Source organism: Cervus canadensis, chromosome 7, assembly GCF_019320065.1.
Source record: "Cervus canadensis isolate Bull #8, Minnesota chromosome 7, ASM1932006v1, whole genome shotgun sequence".
Classification (NCBI taxonomy): Eukaryota; Metazoa; Chordata; class Mammalia; order Artiodactyla; family Cervidae; genus Cervus; species Cervus canadensis.
The window spans coordinates 47,978,577-47,998,695 of record NC_057392.1 but is presented as its reverse complement, the minus strand read 5'-3'; the positions used below and the strand labels follow the sequence as shown (position 1 = coordinate 47,998,695).

At 35.3% G+C, this 20,119-nt stretch overlaps 1 protein-coding gene across 12 annotated transcripts in view; it reads left to right on the top strand.

Annotated features, from left to right (window-relative positions):
• Nucleotides 1-20,119, top strand: part of DLG1 (discs large MAGUK scaffold protein 1) — a 261,150-nt gene that overhangs the window by 168,124 nt on the left and 72,907 nt on the right. For all 12 annotated transcript variants that reach the window (XM_043473294.1, XM_043473302.1, XM_043473301.1 and 9 more), the window contains 3 exons: nucleotides 2,198-2,342; nucleotides 12,620-12,740; nucleotides 16,056-16,212. In XM_043473294.1, the coding sequence (XP_043329229.1) occupies nucleotides 2,198-2,342; nucleotides 12,620-12,740; nucleotides 16,056-16,212 (423 nt within the window). The remainder of the gene's footprint in view (nucleotides 1-2,197; nucleotides 2,343-12,619; nucleotides 12,741-16,055; nucleotides 16,213-20,119) is intronic.

Here is a 20,119-nt window from a genome sequence, read left to right as displayed (position 1 = left end):
GTTCACTGAAGAAGACTATCTTATCTCTTCTTGCTGTTCTCTGGACCTCTGCATTCAGTTGGATATATCTTTCCTTTTCTCCGTTGCCTTTCATTTCTCTTCTTTTCTCAGCTATTTGTAAGGCCTCCTTAAGACAGCCATTTTGCCTTCTTGCATTTCTTTTTCTTTGGGATGATGTTGGTCACTGTCTCCTGTACAGTGTTATGAATCTCCATCCAAGGGATGTGTATGCAAATACTATTCCATTTTACATAGGAGCTTGAGAATCTGCAGAATTTTTTTTGATCCTTAAGAAGGGTAATTTGGGCAATGGGGTCATAGAATCATTCCCCCACAGATACCAAAGGACAACTGTATCTAAAAATAAACTTCCAAGTCACAACAACCCCCCCCAACCCTGCCACCCCCAATTCTGCACTTTGCATAATTTTCACATCTAGTTAAATGGGAACTTTATCCTTCTAATTTGCCCACGTCTGAAACTTTAGGATCATTCTCTTTCTTTCCCTCTCCACGTTGAATCCCTTAGCAAATCATATCAACTCTTTATTCAGTTATCTAATGCTGCATAAGACAACACTAAAATTAGTGACTAAAATGACAACAGTTATTTATTTACTTATACTTCTGCAATTTGGGTGGGTTTGGCCAGGACAGCATGTCTTGACTCCTTGTAATGTCTACTGGGGTGGCTAAACTAGGGCCAGGGGTCCACTTTCAAGCTGGCTCATATATAGTGGAAGAGTGAGTTTTGCCTGTCAGCTGGGAGCTCAAGTGGGCCTGTTAGCCAGGTATTTTAATTCTCCAGTGGCCTGACCACATGGCTAAGTTGGGCTTCTTAACAAGATGTCCAGGTTCCAAGAGAAACATACCAGGAGTAAGCTTTCCAAGAACATAGTGCTAATGGGTGGCATTTATTAATCCTCGCTTTGCGTCACAGTTACTAATGTCTCATTGCAGGCCATCAGATGAACAGTATACCACAGGTGAATATTTCAGAATTCAAACAGTCCTCACTATACACTGTAGGGTGGGACCATAAGAATGACCATGCAGCCTAAACCCTGTAAAGCTTTATTAGTAATCAATGGGAAAGTTAGGATTGTTCTGTGACCTTTAGAAATTTTTTTTTTTAAGAAATTTTTGTCAGAACATTAAAAAAAAATCTTCTACAGTCGATTATAAAGTTACATATTAGAGAAATGGAAAATATACTAAAATGAACATTTGTTTAGTACATTGTAATTTAAAACACTAGAAACATTCTGCTGTGTTTAGAATGGATAATCATCCAGGACTTTTGTATAGCACAGGGAACTCTGCTCACTGTTATGAGGCGGACTGGATGGGAGGGAAATTCAGAGGAGAATGAATACATGTACATGTATGACTGAGTCCCTTTGCTGGCTACCTGAAACTATCACAACATTGTTAATTGACTATACTCCAGTATAAAATAAACAGTTCAAAGGCAAACATACACATGCAAAAAAAGTTTGCTGAAAAGAGGAACAGTCTAAACTTAATGCCAGCATAAGAGAAAAGATTAGGGCAAAACTTAACAATATAGGGAATAGGACAACTGTGCTGCTGCTACTGCTGCTAAATCACTTCAGCCGTGTCCAACTCTGTGTGACCCCATAGACAGCAGCCCACCAGGCTCCCCCGTCCCTGGGATTCTCCAGGCAAGAACACTGGAATTGGTTGCTATTTCCTTCTCCAATGCATGAAAGTGAAAAGTGAAAGTGAAGTCACTCAGTCGTGTCCAACTCTTAGCGACCCCATGGACTGCAGCCTACCAGGCTCCTCTGTCCATGGGATTTTCCAGGCAAGAGTACTGGAGTGGGGTGCCATTGCCTTCTCCGAGGACAACCATAGAGATCAACCAAACCAAAATTTGGGCCTTCAAAAAGATCAACAAAATTGACAAACCTTTAGCTAGGCTGACAAAGAAAAAAATAACTCAAATTTCTAAAAGTAGGAATGAAAGAGCATAAGGCAATACTTTTATTTATGAGCAGCTCTATACCAACACATCAGGTAACTTAGATGAAATGGACAGATTCCTAGAAAGACACAACTACCACTCCTGTTCAACGGTATACTAAAGATTCTACCCAGAGGAATAAAGAGAAAAAAAAAAACACGACATTCAGAGTGGGAAGGAAGAAGTAAAATTTTGGGGATTTTCTTTTAGGTGAATAGTGTGTGTTTAGAAGAAGTTACTCATGAAGAAGCAGTAACTGCCTTAAAGAACACATCTGATTTTGTTTATTTGAAAGTGGCAAAACCCACAAGTATGTATATGAATGATGGCTATGCACCACCTGATATCACCAACTGTAAGTCTGTTTGCTTATAATCTATCTTATTTCCTTAGATGTGATAAATTTTAATGAAAGTTCCCAATATAAAGTTTAAACATTATACAAATATTTAAAACAGAACTGTTAAACATTTTAACCTAATAATTTTTAAAAATCAATTTTAAGTCAGAATCTTCATAATAATAAGAGGGGTGAGTTTTTCACCTTTTTACCTATAATTTCATAACAATAATTATTTAAGGCATTGATTCTTAAACTTTTATGTAAATGATAGCCACCAAAGGTATTTGCTCATAATGGAGATTCTTGTTTTGTTCTAATAATTTTGAGATGGAACATAGAAATATACTTGAACAAGCACTTAATTTAACAAGCAAGGTAATTCTGATACTTCTAGTGCTGCTGGTTCATGGTCTGCGCTTTGAGAAATAATAACTTAAAATATTTCTAAGACTTGGGCTTTTCTATACTGTCAACTGTGTGAGCACAGATACCATCTTTGTACTTCAAGCTCTTAGTGTATTACATAACACAGTTGTGCATAATACAATTATATTTCCTAGAATCATATTGTAATGAAAGTACCTAGGTAATTTTAAGCTTCCTATGTGACTTTCTTTTTTTAATATACAAGCTGAGATGAAATGTAAATGTATTTTTAATGTGTTCATGTTGATTGAAAAATGAAAGTTTTATTTGGTATACTGAGTCACTACTAGAAGCACCCATATGTAATAAAGATCAATATAGTCTATAGTCTGCTTTTCCAAGTTTTCCTTTTCTAAATTATAGAATTTTAGAGATATTTGTGGTTTTGTAATCATATTCAGTCTCTTTAATGAACAAAGATGATGTCTTATACTTCATTTTTGTCAGAACTTTACTACTTGGTGAAAATTCTTCCATATATTTGGCTTTCACAGGGCTTTATGTATATTTATTTATTAGGAGATGCAAATTCAATGATAAACTCTTTTAAAATTCACCAATTTAAATTTTGATCTTATTTATTATGCTGCCTTATCTGTTCAGGACAGCTAAGTGCCAGTTAACAGATTGAGAATTGGCATCCTGATTATGGCCAAATATACAAAAAACAGGCTGCTGCTTACAATTGAACTAGAAAGAAAACATTACTTTTTATTGAATTATCTCTTTTATATAAAATAATATGACATTTAAAAAATAGAGCTGGTCCTAAAGAGTAGTAATTAAATAATGATTAATTGTTTTCCTTAGTCATATGTAGGATATTTCTTGCCTTTATTCATCTGTTTTTAAGCTAATAGAATATTGTGCAAAAGGTGAAGTTTATGTTGCTGGTTCAACTTTATCATAAAAGTGTTCTGTTTCCATTCTCCTCTCTTCATATGATTTTTGTTATACACTTCCAGACCATGTTCATACTATGCACACAATTCATAAATAACTTACTTATGTGTGTTTTAAGAAGCATTTATGTTTGAAAATTTTTTACGTAAATGATTTTTACCTGTTGGCTCTCCTGAAGCCCTTGCCATCGGACAGTTCAGCTTACTGCCTATTCCTTATGTTAGCCATCTAGTTTCCTCCCCATCAGTGTGGCTTTAGTTACTGAAGATATTAGTGGTGCTCTCTTTGTCCTTTGATACTATTATTCACATTGTCATCCTTAGTGATGACCAGTCAAAACCCACACTGATTCATTCAATAACCAGGCTTCTTTGTTTACTGATCTTTTTCTTTCTAACTCTCCTGCCCTCCACTCCAACTCAGATACTTGCTTCCAAGATAATATGTGGTGCTCTCTTTGTCCTTTGATACTATTATTCACATTGTCATCCTTAGTGATGACCAGTCAAAACCCACACTGATTCATTCAATAACCAGGCTTCTTTGTTTACTGATCTTTTTCTTTCTAACTCTCCTGCCCTCCACTTCCAAAATCTTGATCTCACTTGCTTCCACAGTTCATCTTCATTTTGAATCATTTGATGCCATTACTTGGTTGTTCCTTTGTGTCTTTACTTGTCTTCTTTGTTTAACTTAGCCTCCTTGGTTTGTCATTATATTCATTTCACTGCATATATCTTCTACTTTCTTGCCTTCTTCATCTTCACTGGCAGAATTCCAACCCTAGTTCAGCTTGCTGTCTTCATCCAGTCTTGCTCCCTAAGAAGCAGAGCATGACTGGAGAAAAGCGCAGAATTATAATTTAGCTATGACCATAAATCTCAGATGGAGTCATGCTCTTAACAGTTGTAAGGCATCTATGGATAATAGCCAAAATATGGTACCCAGGAATTGAACTGGAGTCTCCTACTTTGCAGGTGGATTCTTTACCAACTGAGCTATCAGGGAAGCGCCCCCCCCCCCCCCAGGAATAAAAGAAAGTTTATTACTGAATAAAAAAAGTTCATCAGTTTATCAAAAGTTTATCATTTGGATCTGATCAAGCAGTGGTTCCCAACATTTTTGGCACCAGGGACCGGTTTCATGGAAGACAATTTTTCGATGGGTGGGGCAGATGGAGGGAAGGTTCAGGCAGTAATGTGAGCAATGGAGAGTGGCCTCTGAAGCTTGCTCACCCACCACTCACCTCCTGCTATGCAGCTGAATTCCTAAAAGGCACTGTTAAGTGGCCTGGGGGTTGGGGACCTCTGATAAAGAACATAGTTTCTTTGATGACATTAAAATTCTCATGCTTTTGCATTATGTATCTTTTCACTTTTAATTTATATTCTCTTCAGATGAAAGATGTTGTTAAACTTCTGATCGCCCACTGATCTCTTCCTACGTTTACCTTAAGTTCTTCCACTTGGCTTCTCTTCTAAACTTTGGAGGGTTTGGGTCATTAACCTAGATATCTAAGAACAATATTCAGGCTCCCTTATTTTGTAGTTCTCTGAGGAATCTTTATTACTTAGGATTTGGGGTATAGGAAATGGCGTTGTTTTATCTGATTATTTTTTAGACTGTCATTTCTCTGATAGAAACATTAATTTTTAGTTCGCGCCATTTGAGATACTTGCCTTACTTGTGAGAATGACTCCTTCAGAAAGGATCCATCGAATAAAGGCAAAGTCTGGGTATGGTAGGGAAAATGTACATTTTCTGGCTTGGGCAGTTGACTGAGTTTCTTGCCCAGTGGGTTTTTTGTTGTTGTTGTTCATTTGTTTCAGCCAAGCTTGTTAATGCAACAAAGAAATTTGAGTCAGAAATCAGTAAAACCTGGACTTTAAAAGGCCAGTGATTATAATGGTTCACATGAATGTCAGTTGCTTTAGGCCATCAAGCCAGTTCCATTGAAAATCACAGATATTCTTACATATCACCCAGGAAAGACTTTGGTCTTCAGAAGAGCCATTGATAGAAAGTCCTTTGGCTCAAATGCAAAATAGCATCTTATATATGAATTGGACAGGAAACAACTGCTAATGGAGACTGCAAGCTTATAAAATCAAAGATGCAGCAGACTTCGAAACCATATACTATCAATAGATATCATAGTCTTTTTCTTTTTTGTATGATTACAGAAAGATACATATGTATAGACGCTATCTCCTTTTGATAGAGCATATATTCTTTTCAGTACACCGTATTTATAGTCATTACCTACTGTCTTTCACTCAGGCTGCTTTGCTCTTAATGTTACCTATCTGGCCACTATAGTAATGTGAAGTAATGATCCTTGCATTTTTGGTTTCCCGATAGGTATGAACAATGCTTTGTGCATAGAACACAGTAATGTAATGAAAGGAGAGATTGGTGGTTAAGTAATAAATATTTCAGCTAGATTTTTGAAATGCCTTGTACCTTTATCATAGTTAGTATCTCAAGAAAGTTAAATATTGCTTTCTACATTTTTCAATAATCACATAATTCAAATGCATTGTGTTTTTGGAAGTTACAACTGAAATGTGTTGCTTACCTGGGTCAGAAATAACTTTATAATTTTCTGTTCTTAGCTCTTACTAGAATTACAACTGATGGACTGTACTGATGTTTATTATTATTGAAATTATTACTGGAGTTTTGCTTATTTTCTTTGTTTCTTTTACTAGGTTACCATTTGGGGGGGTGCATTAAAAAGGATAATTATTAATTGAATTGACAGATCTGAGCTGGTGTCAGGGCATGTCCTTTTTTTCCCTTTACATTTTAGAGCAGTTTTAGGTTCACAGGAAAATTAAGCAAAGATCGAGAAGTGTCCCACCTCCATAGCTTTTCATATTATTAACACCTCCCACCAGAGTGGTACATTAGTTCCAACTGATGACCCTACATTGCCACATCATTACCCAAAGCCCATAGTATACTCTAGGGTTCCCTCTTGATGTTGTACATTCTGTAGAGTTGGATAAATGTATAATGACATGTACCATCTATCAGTAGCATGCAGCATGGTTTCATTGCCCTAAAAATCCTGTACTCTGCCTATTCATCCCTCCCTCTCCTCTAACCTCTGGCATCCTCTGATCATTTTACTACCTCCATAGTTTTGCCTTTTTCAGAATGTCATGTAGTTGGAATCACACAATATGTAGTTAAAATCTTAACTTCTTATACCTAAAACTAACACAACATTGTAAATCAACTGTACTCATAAAAATTTTAAAATATATATATATCACATTTTACTTTTCATAAAATACATTCTATATAATTTGATTAATGACATTTCCAACTTTACCTGAAACATACAAAATGGCATTGAATATATCATGTATATCCAATTGAAATACCAAAGTTATAGCCAAAAACTTCAAACTCCTTAAAAACAATAAAAATAATTCAGCCCTCTGCTGATTTTGCCAAATTTGAGTTAAAAATTCAAAAATATTTTAAAATCACACAGGCTAAAGTTTTCCATAAACCTGTTGAATTAAAGAAGGCATAGATACTTGAAAGAAAAGAAAAAAGCCTCCTTTTGCATAGTAATGTGCAGGAATTTTTAACTCCTTGGGTAAATAACCAAGGAGTGCAATTGCTGGATCGTGTTATAAGACTGTTTAGTTTTATAATAAACAGTCAAATTGTCTTCCAAAGTGGCTGTGCCATTTTGCTTTCCCACCAGCAATGTATAAGAGTTCTGTTACTCCACATCCTCACAAGCATTTGGTTTTACCATTGTTCTGTTTTTTTAGCCATTCTAATAGTTGTACAGCAGTATCACATTGATTTAATAAGCATTACCTTAGTGCAGGAGACAAATCACTGGTTTGGGAAGGTCCCCTGAAAGAGGAAATGGCCATCCACTTCTGTATTCTTGCCTGGAAAATCCCGTGGACAGAGGATCCTGAAGGCCTGTAGTCCATGGGGTCACAAAGAGTTGGACATGACTTAGCAACCGAGTATGTATGCACACACATGTGATGGATCGTATGTATTTTTTTCTGAATATTGAACCAACCTTGCATACCTGGGATAAATCCCAGATGCTTGTGGTATATAATTTTTTTATATATTGTTGGATTTGATTTGCTAACATTTTGTTGCAGATTTTTCCACTTAGGTTCATGAGAGATGTTGTTCTATGGGGTTTTTTCTCTTAAGATTTCTTTGTCTGGTTTTGTTAGAATAATGCTGGCTTCACAGAATGAGTTAGGAAGTATTCCCTTGGCTTCTGTGTCCTGGAAGTGGTTATAGACAATTGGTATAATTCATTTCTTTAATATTTTACAGAACTCATCACTGAACCCATTTGGGACTGGTGCTTTCTTTTCAGAAGATTATCAATTATTGATTTAGTTTTTCTAATAGATATAGGTTTGTTCAGATTGATATTTCTTTTTTGTGAGTTTTGGCAGATTGTCTCCTTAAGGAGCTGGTCCATTTTGTCTAGGTTACCAAATCTTTGGGCATAGAGTTCTCCATAGTACTTACTATTCTTTTAATATCATGGAATCTGTAGTGATAGCTGCTTTTTCATTTCTGTCTTCTCTCTTTTTTTCTCAGCCTGGCTAGAGGCTTATTGATTTTATTGATCTTTTCAAAGAACCAGCTTTTGATTTTTATTAATTTTTTTCTCTGTTGATTTCTTGTTTTTAAAATTTCATTGATTTCTGCTCAGATTCTTTATTTCTTTACTTCTGCTTACTCTGAATTTCATTTACTCTTTTTTCTAGTTTTATAAGGTAGAAGCAAAGATGATTCATTTAAGGAAAGATTGTTCTTTTTTTCTAATATATGCATATAATACTGTAGATTTCTCTCTAAGCACTGCTTTTCCTGCATCCCACATGTCGATAAGTTATGTTTTCATTTTCTTTTAGTTCAAAACATTTTTTAAATTTCTCTGGAGATTGCTTCTTTGACCTAAGTGTATCTAGGAATGTGTTATTTAGTCTCCACATATTTTTTATTGATTTCTAGTTTAATTTCATGGTGGTCTAAGAATGAACATTGTATGAGTTTTATTTTTTTTAATTTGTTGAGATATGTTTTATAGCACAGGACATGGTCTGTCTTGGTGAATGTTAACATGGGAGCTTAAGAAAAATATATATTCTGCTGTTGTTGGATGAAGTAGCCTATAGATGTCCATGATATCCAATTGATTAGTGATATTATTGGGTTCAGCTATGTCCTTCCTGATTTTCTGCCTGCTGTATTTGTTCATTTCTGATAAAGAGGTATGGATTGATCGATTTCTCACATAGTTTGGCCTCACATAGTTTGACACCCTATTGTTAGATGTTAAAGATTGTATGTCTTCATGGAGAACTAACGACCTTATCATTAAGTAATGCCCTTCTTTAACCTGGATAATTTTCCTTCCTTTGAAGTCGTCTTAGTTGGAAATTAATATAGCTACTTCTGCTTTCTTTTGATTAGTGTTAGCATGGTATATCTTTCTCCATCCTTTTACTTTTAATATATATAGACCTTTATATTTAAAGTGGCTTTACTGTAGACAGTATATACTTGGGTCTTGGTTTTTTGATCCACTCTGACAATACCTGTCTTCAAATTGGTGTATTTAGGCCATTGATATTCAAAGTGATTATTGAGATAGTTGGATTAATGTCTCTGATATTTGCTATTCTTTACTATTTGTTGCCCTGTTTTTTGGTCCTATATTTGTCAACCATTTTTTTAGGGGGGGAAAATGGCTTTAATTAAGCTTTTCATATGATTCTGTTTTCTCTCCTTCCTTAGTGTACTAGTTATATTCTCTTTCACTTTTTTTAGTGGTTGCCCTAGAGTTTGCAATATTCATGTATGCTAATCTAATTCCACTTTGAGGTAACACTGTACAGCTTTACTGTTACTTTCTTATAATAACAAAATAATCCTAATTCGTCACTTCCATCCCTTGTATCACTTTGGTTTCTTGTATCCTTGTATCATGCTGACATTCATTTGATTTATACACAAAAATATATATATGCATAAACAAACATAGTCAAATACAACATTGCTGTTATTTTGAACAGAGTGTTTTTTGTTAGACCAATCAAGAATAAGAAAAACTAGTTTTATTTTGCCTTATTCCCTCAGTGGTCTTTCTTTCTGTATAACTGAACTTCTGACCTACTAACTTCCCTTTTCTCTAAAGAACTTCTTTTAACATTTCAAAAGCCAAATCCACTAGCAATAAATATTCCCTCAGTTTTTGTTTAATGAAGTGTTTATGTCTTCTTCACTTTTGAGGGATAATTTCACAGGATACAAGGTGGGCTTTTTCTCTTAACACTAAATATTTCACTCCATTGTCTTACTTGAATGACTTACTAAGGAGAAGTCAAACGTAATTCTTACCTTGCGTCTCTACCAGTAAGGTAAGGCTTTTAATTCCCTGTGACTACTTTTAGGGCTTTTTGCCCCTCCTTTTTTCTTCTGTAGTTTGAAAACGATATGCATTTGCATTTATCCTGCTTAGTGTTCTCTTGAGTTTCCTAGGTTTGTCTATGGTTTGGTGTCTGACATTTATTGGGGAAATTATCATCATTGTTGTTTCAAATGCTTCTGTTCTTTTCTCTCCTTCTCCTTTTGATATTCCCATTACACATATGTAGTTTTTGTAGTTTTGTAGTTTTGTCGCTTTTCTTGGATATTTTGTTCTGATTCCTGCCCCCTGCCCACCAACCCCAGTCATTTTTTCTCTTTGCTTTTCAGTTTTAGAGGTTGCCATTGAGATATCAAGCTCAGAAATTCTTTCTTCAGCCATGTCCAAACTACTAGTAGCTCATCAAAGACATCATTCATTTCCATTAGAGTGTTTTTGAGCTCTAGTATTTCTTTTTGTTTCTTTCTTAGAATTTCCATCTCTCCACTTATATTGCCCATCTGTTCTTGCATACTGCCTTATTTATACATACTGTTTGCTTTATCCATATCAGCATATTAATCATTTTTGTTTCAAATCTTGATCTGATCATTCCAGCATCACTGTTGTATGTGAGTCTGGTTCTTATGCTTGCCCTGTCTCTTCAAACTGTGTTTTTGCATTTTAGTATGTTCTTTTTTCATGAGAGTCATGCTGGAAAGCCAGAAGTCCCTTAATTTATTTTGTTTATTTTTTTAATATATATAATTTTATTACAAAATTTTTTTTAAAAAAAGAAAACACAACATTCTCATTCTAGAAAACCCAAAATTTGCTATTGATGCTAATTTCTATGAGTTTGCTGTGCTACCATACACAAGTCAAGAAATTAAAGAAACCATTACATATTTAGAAACATTTAACATCAGAAGCTTGAAAATCTAACTGTATGTAGTAGCCCCTCAAAAAGCCACAACTTGCATTTTTAAAAAAAGTATTTTCTCTACAAAGAATCTTATCAGCTATACAAAAATCTGTACAGTTTTTATACTGAAGCTAATATTGAGCTGCACTTGAATTCACATTCTTAGCAAAACAATTGCCTGAGCACACACGCACACTCCACACACATCATTACAAGATAACCATTTATTCCTCATCTTCCTCTTCCTCATCTTCATCTTCTTCCTCCTCTTCTTCCTCCTCATCTTGTGGTTCATTCTTCTTCTTGGAGCCTGTCGGCCTGCCAGGGCCCTTTTTTCCCGCTTCACTCTTGCCCTTGGCACGGTATGCAGCAGTACCCTTTTCGTATTTCTCCTTTAGCTTAGCTGCTTTCTGTTCATACGGCTGTTTATCTTTGGCTGACTGCTCAGACCACATTTCACCCAATTTTTTTGCAGTATCCCCAATGGATAAGCCAGGGTGTTCGCTTTTGATCTTTGGGCAATATTCAGAGCAAAACAGGAAGAAGGCAGATGGAGGCCCTTTCGGAGCGTTGGGGTCTTTTTTCTTTCCCTTGTCACCTTTAGGAGGGACATAATTTTTCATCTCTCTGTCGTAGCAAGCTTTGTCACTTTTTGCCATGTCTCCGAACTTGGGCTTTTCCTTGGTCGACATGGTCTTCCATCTCTCGGAACATTTCTTGGAAAACTCTGCGAAATTGACTGAGGAGTCGGGGTGCTTCTTGTGCTCCTCGCAGCAGGTCTGCACGGAGAAGGCGTACGGAGACATCTTGCCTCGCGGCTTGTTGGGGTCGCCCTTCCTCAGAGTTCCGCGCAGCGGCCTCGTTTCACCACGACGCTGCTGCCCCGGCTCCGGCGTGAACTCCCTTAATTTATTTTAAAACTTTGTCAAGCATAATCTTTTTGCACTTATTTTTAAGCTTTTGGTTTTTGTTACTCACAATCAAATTTTGAATATCCAGTTGATTGTTGAACAATGTGGGTTTGTACTATGCAGATCCACTTATATATAGATATTTTTTTCAGTGCATACTACAGATCTTAATGGTTGGCTCAATCTGTAGATGCAGAACCATGAATATTGAGGCCCAGCTGTAAAGTCATATGTGCATTTTCAACCTCTTGGAGGGTCAGTGCTTCTCACCCCCATGTTGTTCAGGGATCAGCTGAATATACTTCTCTAAAAATGTTAATCTGCAAGATAACTTCTTAGAAAAATAAAATTGTTATACTTAAGATTGATTTAGTTCAGTCTTTCCTGTGACAGTCTTTTGAATAACATTTCCTGGATTTACATTTGGCAAATCAGTTACTGTAAAACTCCTTTTTAGTTGTTTTGTCAGAGAAACCAAATGGAATAAGTTTGCTTTGCCGATCTGAATGTCTAAACTAGTTTTTACCCGGAAAGTTGAGCTTCTCTAATTTTTTTTACCTAGTAAATACATTTTCTCTACCAAATCCTGTTATATAAATAAGTAACTATGAATTATACATTAATTAACTGTGACATTGATAATCTATAAACATGGTACTGAATGGCGTGTTTCCATTTTCAAGTATTTTTTACTTTTTTTTTTAAGCTTCTTCTCAGCCTATCGATAACCATGTTAGCCCACCTTCCTACTTGGGCCAGACACCAGCATCACCAGCCAGATATTCACCTGTTTCTAAAGCAGTCCTTGGAGATGATGAAATTACAAGGTAAGGAATTGAGTAGTCATCATTCTTACATAAAGCCAATCATTAGACAGAGTTATAATCAACCAAGTAGGATAGTCACAGTTTTCAGGACTAAATAATTTTATTAACAGATAATAAATGTAAACCTTAATTTTTTTATTTGAAAGGTTCATTAAAGGACCATAAGTATAAAAATATTTTACTTTACAAATCACCACTTTTTTTAATGTTCCTTTTTCCAAGGATTAGTAAATTATCCTTAGAAATTAGTTTAGGTAAAAATGAAGTTAAAAGTATACTTATGAATATTTAAAACTAACTTTTCATATAGTCCATTTCTAATATATACCATAAAATATTATGGCAGTCATTTGATTCATATTCAGAATTTTGTTTGTTGGTATATATATTTGATATTCTGACACCTAAAATTACTTTTGTCTGACATTACTAACATTACTCACTGAAGTTTGCAGATTATCTTTTTATTCCCCAAAAAATTATCTAAGTGGGAAACAAAAAGTGAAAAAACATTTTAGGTCTTTTTCATTATATTCAACTTAGTAATGTATTATATATGAACAGTTTGCTGTATAACTTTCGTGGAAATATTTCATATTAGCTTTATAGAATTTAATGGTAAATGATGCCAGTTAATGTCATTCTATGTTTTTTAAATTTTATTATTGTTGACTTTTTTTTTTGAACCTTTATAATTATTCTTTATTAGTCAGACTACCAACTTTAGGCAGTGATCTCTTAAATGTCAGAAGGTGTTTGTCTTTGTCCTCTTTTTCAAGAGTTACCAATGTTGAGGATTTAATTTAATAGGTGCTCAGTAATTGTTTTAGAATGAAAATTATCAGAAAGAATAGCATCTATGATTATATGTTTCTGATATGAATTTTCAGGGCTATTAACATTTAGGCTGTGCAAGTATACTGATCTATCATGGTTGTGTTCTTGTTGCTATTATCTAATAGTGTTTATTTATAGAAGTAAAGTGGAAGTAGTTAATGGTTTATGTAGTCTTTAATCAGCATATTTTTCAAATTAAAAATATGTTAGCATCTTCATTGCTGTTCCCATCTTTTTTCACTATATATCTCTTGTCTAGAATATTGTGTTGAACTTTGTAGTATTACACAACAGGCCTCCCTATTTTCTATATTTTTTAAAATCAGGTGGTTGATTATTGAATATGTCTTCCTAAAATGCTATGTTTTATCACCCTCTTTTGATACTTCTACTACTTTGCCCAGATAATGAAGTACAGAAATCTTTACTTCATATTAGGAGCTTTGCACAATTTGACCCTAAATACTTATTCAGAGATTATATCACATTACCAATATAAAGGGAAAATAAAAGAATTCCCAGCATACAGTTAATGATTCTAAAGTTCATTTTTTAACACCTTTATTAAGATATGATTTACATACCATACTGTTTACCTATTTAAAATGTATGACTCCGTGATTTTTCATGTATTACATTATAAATTTTTTAAATTATGGTAAAATATATATAAAACACCTTACTGCCTTTTGAGAAATCTGTATGCAGGTCAAGAAGTAACAGTTAGAACCAGACATGGAACAGTGGACTGGTTCCAGATTGGGAAAGGTGAATGTCAAGGCTTTATATTGTCACTCTGCTTATTTAACTTTAACATGCAAAGTACATCATGTGAAATGCTGGGCTGATGAAGCACCAGCTAGAATCAAGATTGCCAGGAGAAATATTAGTAACCTCAAGATATGCAGATGACACCACCCTTATGGCAGAAAACAAAGAGGAACTGAAGAGCCTCTTGAAAGTGGAGGGTAAAAAAGTTGGCTTAACATTCAACATTCAAAAAACGAAAATCATGGCATCCAGTCCCATCACTTCATGGCAAATAGATGGGAAAACAATGGAAACAGTGACAGACTTTATTTTCTTGGGCTCCAGAATCATTGCAGATGGTAATTGCAGTCATGAAATTAAAAGACACTTGCTCCTTGGAAGAAAAGCTATAAACCTAGACAGCGTATTAAAAACCAGAGACATTACTTTGCTGACAAAGGTCTGTCTAGTCAAAGCTGTGGTTTTTCCAGTAGTCATGTATGGATGTGAGAGTTGGACCATAAAGAGACCTGAGCACCGAAGAATTGATGCTTTTGAACTGTGGTGTTGGAGAAGACTCTTGAGAGTCCCTTGGATTGCAAGGAGATCCAACCAGTCCATCCTAAAGGAAATCAGTTCTGAATATTCAGTGGAAGGACTGATGCTGAAATTCCAATATTTACCCTGTATGAAACATTCTAATCTCAAATGATATTCTGTGATTCATCATATCTAAAATAGCCTATTGTTGGAATTTTCATGGTCTTACTGGAAAATGTAAATGGTTCTCACACAGTTATGTACAACTGGCAACAGATGTGCAGCATTATTAGTTGTAAAATACATCCCGATTTCAGAGATTTTACATTGTGAGTTGGAGGGAGCAAAAGAGATGCATGTAGAAAAATAGATGAAAAGCAGAGATAGATGAATTGGAGGGATGTGACTTAAGAAATAAAGATACTTATTTTATATAAAAAATGTAGAGATGGACATTTCTAACATATGTGTAGCAACCCTAGGTCCATGGTGTCTCTGGGATTCTGTTGGTTTTATCTTCATGATTGTAATATGTCCAAACCAGTAATGGGATTTTATAGTTCATTATTTTGTGTGGGAGTAATTTGGGATAAAGAGGGGAACAAATGTGATTTGTGTGGTGACAGAATGACCTTTGTCCTTGTTAGGGTCTGTCTGTCTTAGGAAAGTGACAATAAAATTTCCCTTTATTTCTCAGAGGCCAAAATAGGGTCATAGCCTCAGGTTAGCAAAGGACAGTGGAAATACAGTGACTGGCATAGGTCATTCATGGTTTATCCCTTTGAGACTGGAAAGGGGACCTACTTTCTCTAAACAAAGGGATATCCACTTATCGAAACGTGTGAGAAATGGAGTGACTGCTTTTTAGACAATCAACTTTTCATGAGTATTATTTTTTGAGTGGGCTCTTTATATCATTTTTTAAAATTTTCACATTGCTTTCACCTTTTTATTTTAATTTTATATTTTGCCAAAAGGATTTTTAGCTTTTATATAAAACTAGGATTTTTCCTTTTAATTTCTAGGCTTAGAAAGAATTTCTTTTCCCCCAAGTTTAGAAAACTCGTTTAAATTTCATTTAATTTTCTTAATAGTATGGTAATATGATATATCAGTGGGGAATTCTCATTGATAGAATGTTAAGTTCTTTATATATTTTAAGGTATTCAATATTTTTTTCATTTTCAGGGAACCTAGAAAAGTTGTTCTTCATCGTGGTTCAACAGGCCTTGGTTTCAACATTGTGGGAGGTGAAGATGGAGAAGGAATATTTATCTCCTTTATTTTGGCTGGAGGACCTGCCGATCTTAGTGGAGAGCTCAGAAAAGGAGATCGTATTATATCGGTAGGATATGTTAATCAAAATAATGTTTTTACCATTTTAACTATGACCTGTTAATTATTAAAATTTGTATATTCTAAAGATATGGGAGGTATTTTGGCTATCTTCTAACATTTTACAGCTTAATTGTAGAGTTACAGAGTTGACAGGGAACATGTTCTGTATGATAGATTTTCTTTTGGAACTTGACTTAAAATATGTCAGTCTTTATGAATATACTTGAAGAAAGTATGCATTCTCTATTTGTTGACTGCAAGGTTTTCTATATGTCTGTTAACTCATCTTTGTTACTTGCATAGTTCATATCTTCTTTATGCTTCAGTCTGTTGTTGCTTTATTATTAAAAGAGACTTTTAAAGTTTATGTGAATGGAAGGTAGGTCTAACAGTTTCTCCTGGCAGCAATTTTTTCCTTGTATATTTGAAGCTATGCTATTAGATGCATCTAACTTTAGAATCAGCTTTCCTTCCTGGTGAGTTGAAATTTTTTATCATTAGTTAATTATCAGTCAGATATGCTTTCTAGTTCATAAATTTTCTTCATCTGTGTCTAATAAGCTCTTTAGGCCAACACTAACTTTTTCATTTCAAAGTATCATTTCCTTTCTGGAAGTTCTAATTCTTTTTCAAATCTTCCTTGGTGGTTTTGGGAGAATCTTGACTATTTAACGTTTGTTATGTTATGTTCTTTTAGGTTTTTCTTTTAAACCAATTTATTTTATACAGACATACCTCAAAGATACTGCAGGTTCAGTTCCAGACCACCACCATAAAGCATATTGCAGTAAAGAAAGTCAAACAAATATTTGTTTTCCCAATACATATAAAACTTATGATTATGTTATATTGTAGTCTGTTCAGTTCAGTTCAGTGGCTCAGTAACGTCCAACTCTTTGCAACCCCTTGGACTGCAGCACGCCAGGCCTGCCTGTCCCTCACCAAATCCTGGAGTTTACTCAAACTCATGTCCTTTGAGTCGGTGATGCCATCCAACCATCTCATCCTCTGTCATCCCCTTCTCCTCCCACCTTCTATCTTTTCCAGCATCAGAGTCTTTTCCAATGAGTTGGTTCTTCACATCAGGTGGCCAAAGTACAGGAGTTTCAGCGTCAGCATCAGTCCTTCCAATGAATATTCAGGACTGATTTCCCTTAGAATAGACTGGTTGGATCTACTTATAGTGCAAGGGACTCTCAAGAGTCTTCTCCAACACCACAGTTCAAAAGTATCAATTCTTCGGCAGTCAGGTCTCTTTATGGTCCAACTCTCACATCCATACATGACTACTGGAAAAACCATAGCTTTAACTAGATGGACCTTTGTTGACAAAGTAACGTCTCTGCATTTTAATATGCTATCTAGGTTGGTCATAACTTTTCTTCCAAGGAGCAAGTGTCTTTTAGTTTCATGGCTGCAGTCACCCTCTGCAGTGATTTTGGAGCCCAAAAAAATAAAGTCTGTCACTGTTCCCACTGTTTCCCCATCTATTTGCCATCAAGGGATGGGACCAGATGCCATGATCTTAGTTTTCTAAACGTTGAGCTTTAAGCCAACTTTTTCTTCTTTTTTTTTTATTTATTTTTTTCATTTATTTTTATTAGTTGGAGGCTAATTACTTTACATTATTATAGTGGTTTTTGCCATACATTGACATGAATCAGCCATGGATTTACATGTGTTCCCCATCCCGATCCCCCCTCCCACCTCCCTCCCCATCCCATCCCTCTGGGTCTTCCCAGTGCACCAGCCCTGAGCACTTGTCTCATGCATCCAACCTGGGCTGGTGGTCTGTTTCACCCTTGATAGTATACTTGTTTCAATGCTATTCTCTCAGAACATCCCACCCTTGCCTTCTCCCACAGAGTCTCAAAGTCTGTTCTGTACATCTGTGTCTCTTTTTCTGTTTTGCATATTGGGTTATCGTTAACCATCTTTTTAAATTCCATATATATGCGTTAGTATACGGTATTGGTCTTTATCTTTCTGGTAAGCCAAGTTTTTCACTCTCTTCTTTCACTTTCATCAAGAGGCTCTTTAGTTCTTCTTTGCTTTCTGCCCTAAGGGTGGTGTCATCTGCATATCTGAGGTTATTGATATTTCTCCCTGCAATCTTGATTCCAGCTTGTGCTTCATCCAGTCAAGCATTTCTCAAGATGTACTCTGCATATAAGTTAAATAAGCAGGGTGACAATATACAGCCTTGACGTACTCCTTTCTCTATTTGGAACCAGTCTGTTTTTCCATGTCCAGTTCTAATTGTTGCTTCTTGACCTGCATACAGATTTCTTAAGAGGCAGGTCAGGTGGTCTGGTATTCCCATCTCTTGAACGATTTTCCATAGTTTGTTCTGATCCACACAGTCAAAATCTTTGGCATAGTCAATAAACAGAAGCAGATGTTTTTCTGTTCTCTGTTTCTCTTTTTTGATGATCCAACGGATGTTGGCAATTTGATCTCTGGTTCCTCTGCCTTTTCTGAATCCACTGTGAACATCTGGAAGTTCACGGTTCATGTACTGTTGAAGCCTGGCTTGGAGAATTTTGAGCATTACTTTACTAGCGTGTGAGATGAGTGCGATTGTGTGGTAGTTTGAGCATTCTTTGGCATTGCCTTTCTTTGGGATTGGCATGAAAACTGACCTTTCCAGTCCTGTGGCCACTACTGAGTTTTCCAAATTTGCTGGTATATTGGGTGCAGCACTTTCACAGCATCATTTTTTAGGATTTGAAATAGCTCAACTGTAATTCCATCACCTCCACTAGCTTTCGTAGTGATGCTTCCTACCCTTGACTTTGCATTCCAGGATGTCTGGCTGTAGGTGAATGATCATACCATCGTGATTATCTGGGTCATGAAGATCTTTTTGTATAGTTCTTCTGTGTATTCTTGCCACCTCTTCTTAATATCTTCTGCTTCTGTTAGGTCTGTTAGATTAGCATTATGTCTAAAAAACAGTGTCCATACCTTAATTTTATTTTATTGCTAAAAGATGCTAATCATCATCTGGATCTGCAGAAAGTCATAATCTTTTTGCTGGTGGAGGGTTTGAAGTATTTCAAGAACTACTAGAATGTGACAGTGACACAAAAGTGACACAAAGTGAGCAAATGCTATTGGAAAAATAGCACCAACAGACTTGGTGAAAGCAGGGTTGACACAAACTTCCAATTTGTTTAAAAATAAGTGCAGTACCTGTGAATACAGTAATGTAAAGCACAATAAAATGAGATATGTCTGTATTCTGTAAATAATATAATAGTTCTGTTTTTGAAGTTTAGGTATCTAAAGCATGTTACTTTATGATGACATACTTTGTTTCCTTATGTTCTAAATTTTGCATTGTGAGCTTAATGTCAATAATACTTTATATCTTTGTATTCAGTGCTGCCTGAATTTCAGGGGAGTGGTATTCTTCAAAAAAATATATTGCTTGTAGTAGACTCAGGAGCATCATCCTTATAACTATTTTTCCAGTGAGAAAACTGAAGAACAGAGTTTAGTTTGCTCACAGTAGCAAATAATACCTCCCCTTATCCATAATATTATGCTGTGCCATTTTGTTTTAATTAAAAATTTAGGTAACACTTCCAAAATTTAGGATCTGAGATATAGGAAAAAACCTATATCCTAGGTCAGCAGTGCTATTCAATATTGATAACTATTTTAAATCATTTCTTCAATTTAAAGTAAACACCAGAAAATACTCTTCAAGCCGAAAATAAATGTGCCTAGAACATGATAGGAAAAGCATTCCAAAATTTGGATCTTTTATTGCCATTTTCAGATCAGTCCCTCTTGCCATATGATCCTTCCTTGCACATACTTAGACAGATCCTTCTGAGGATCCTTTATAATTAAAGATAGACTGAATCCAAGACAGAAAGGTGATGACTGATCATTTACAAAAGAAG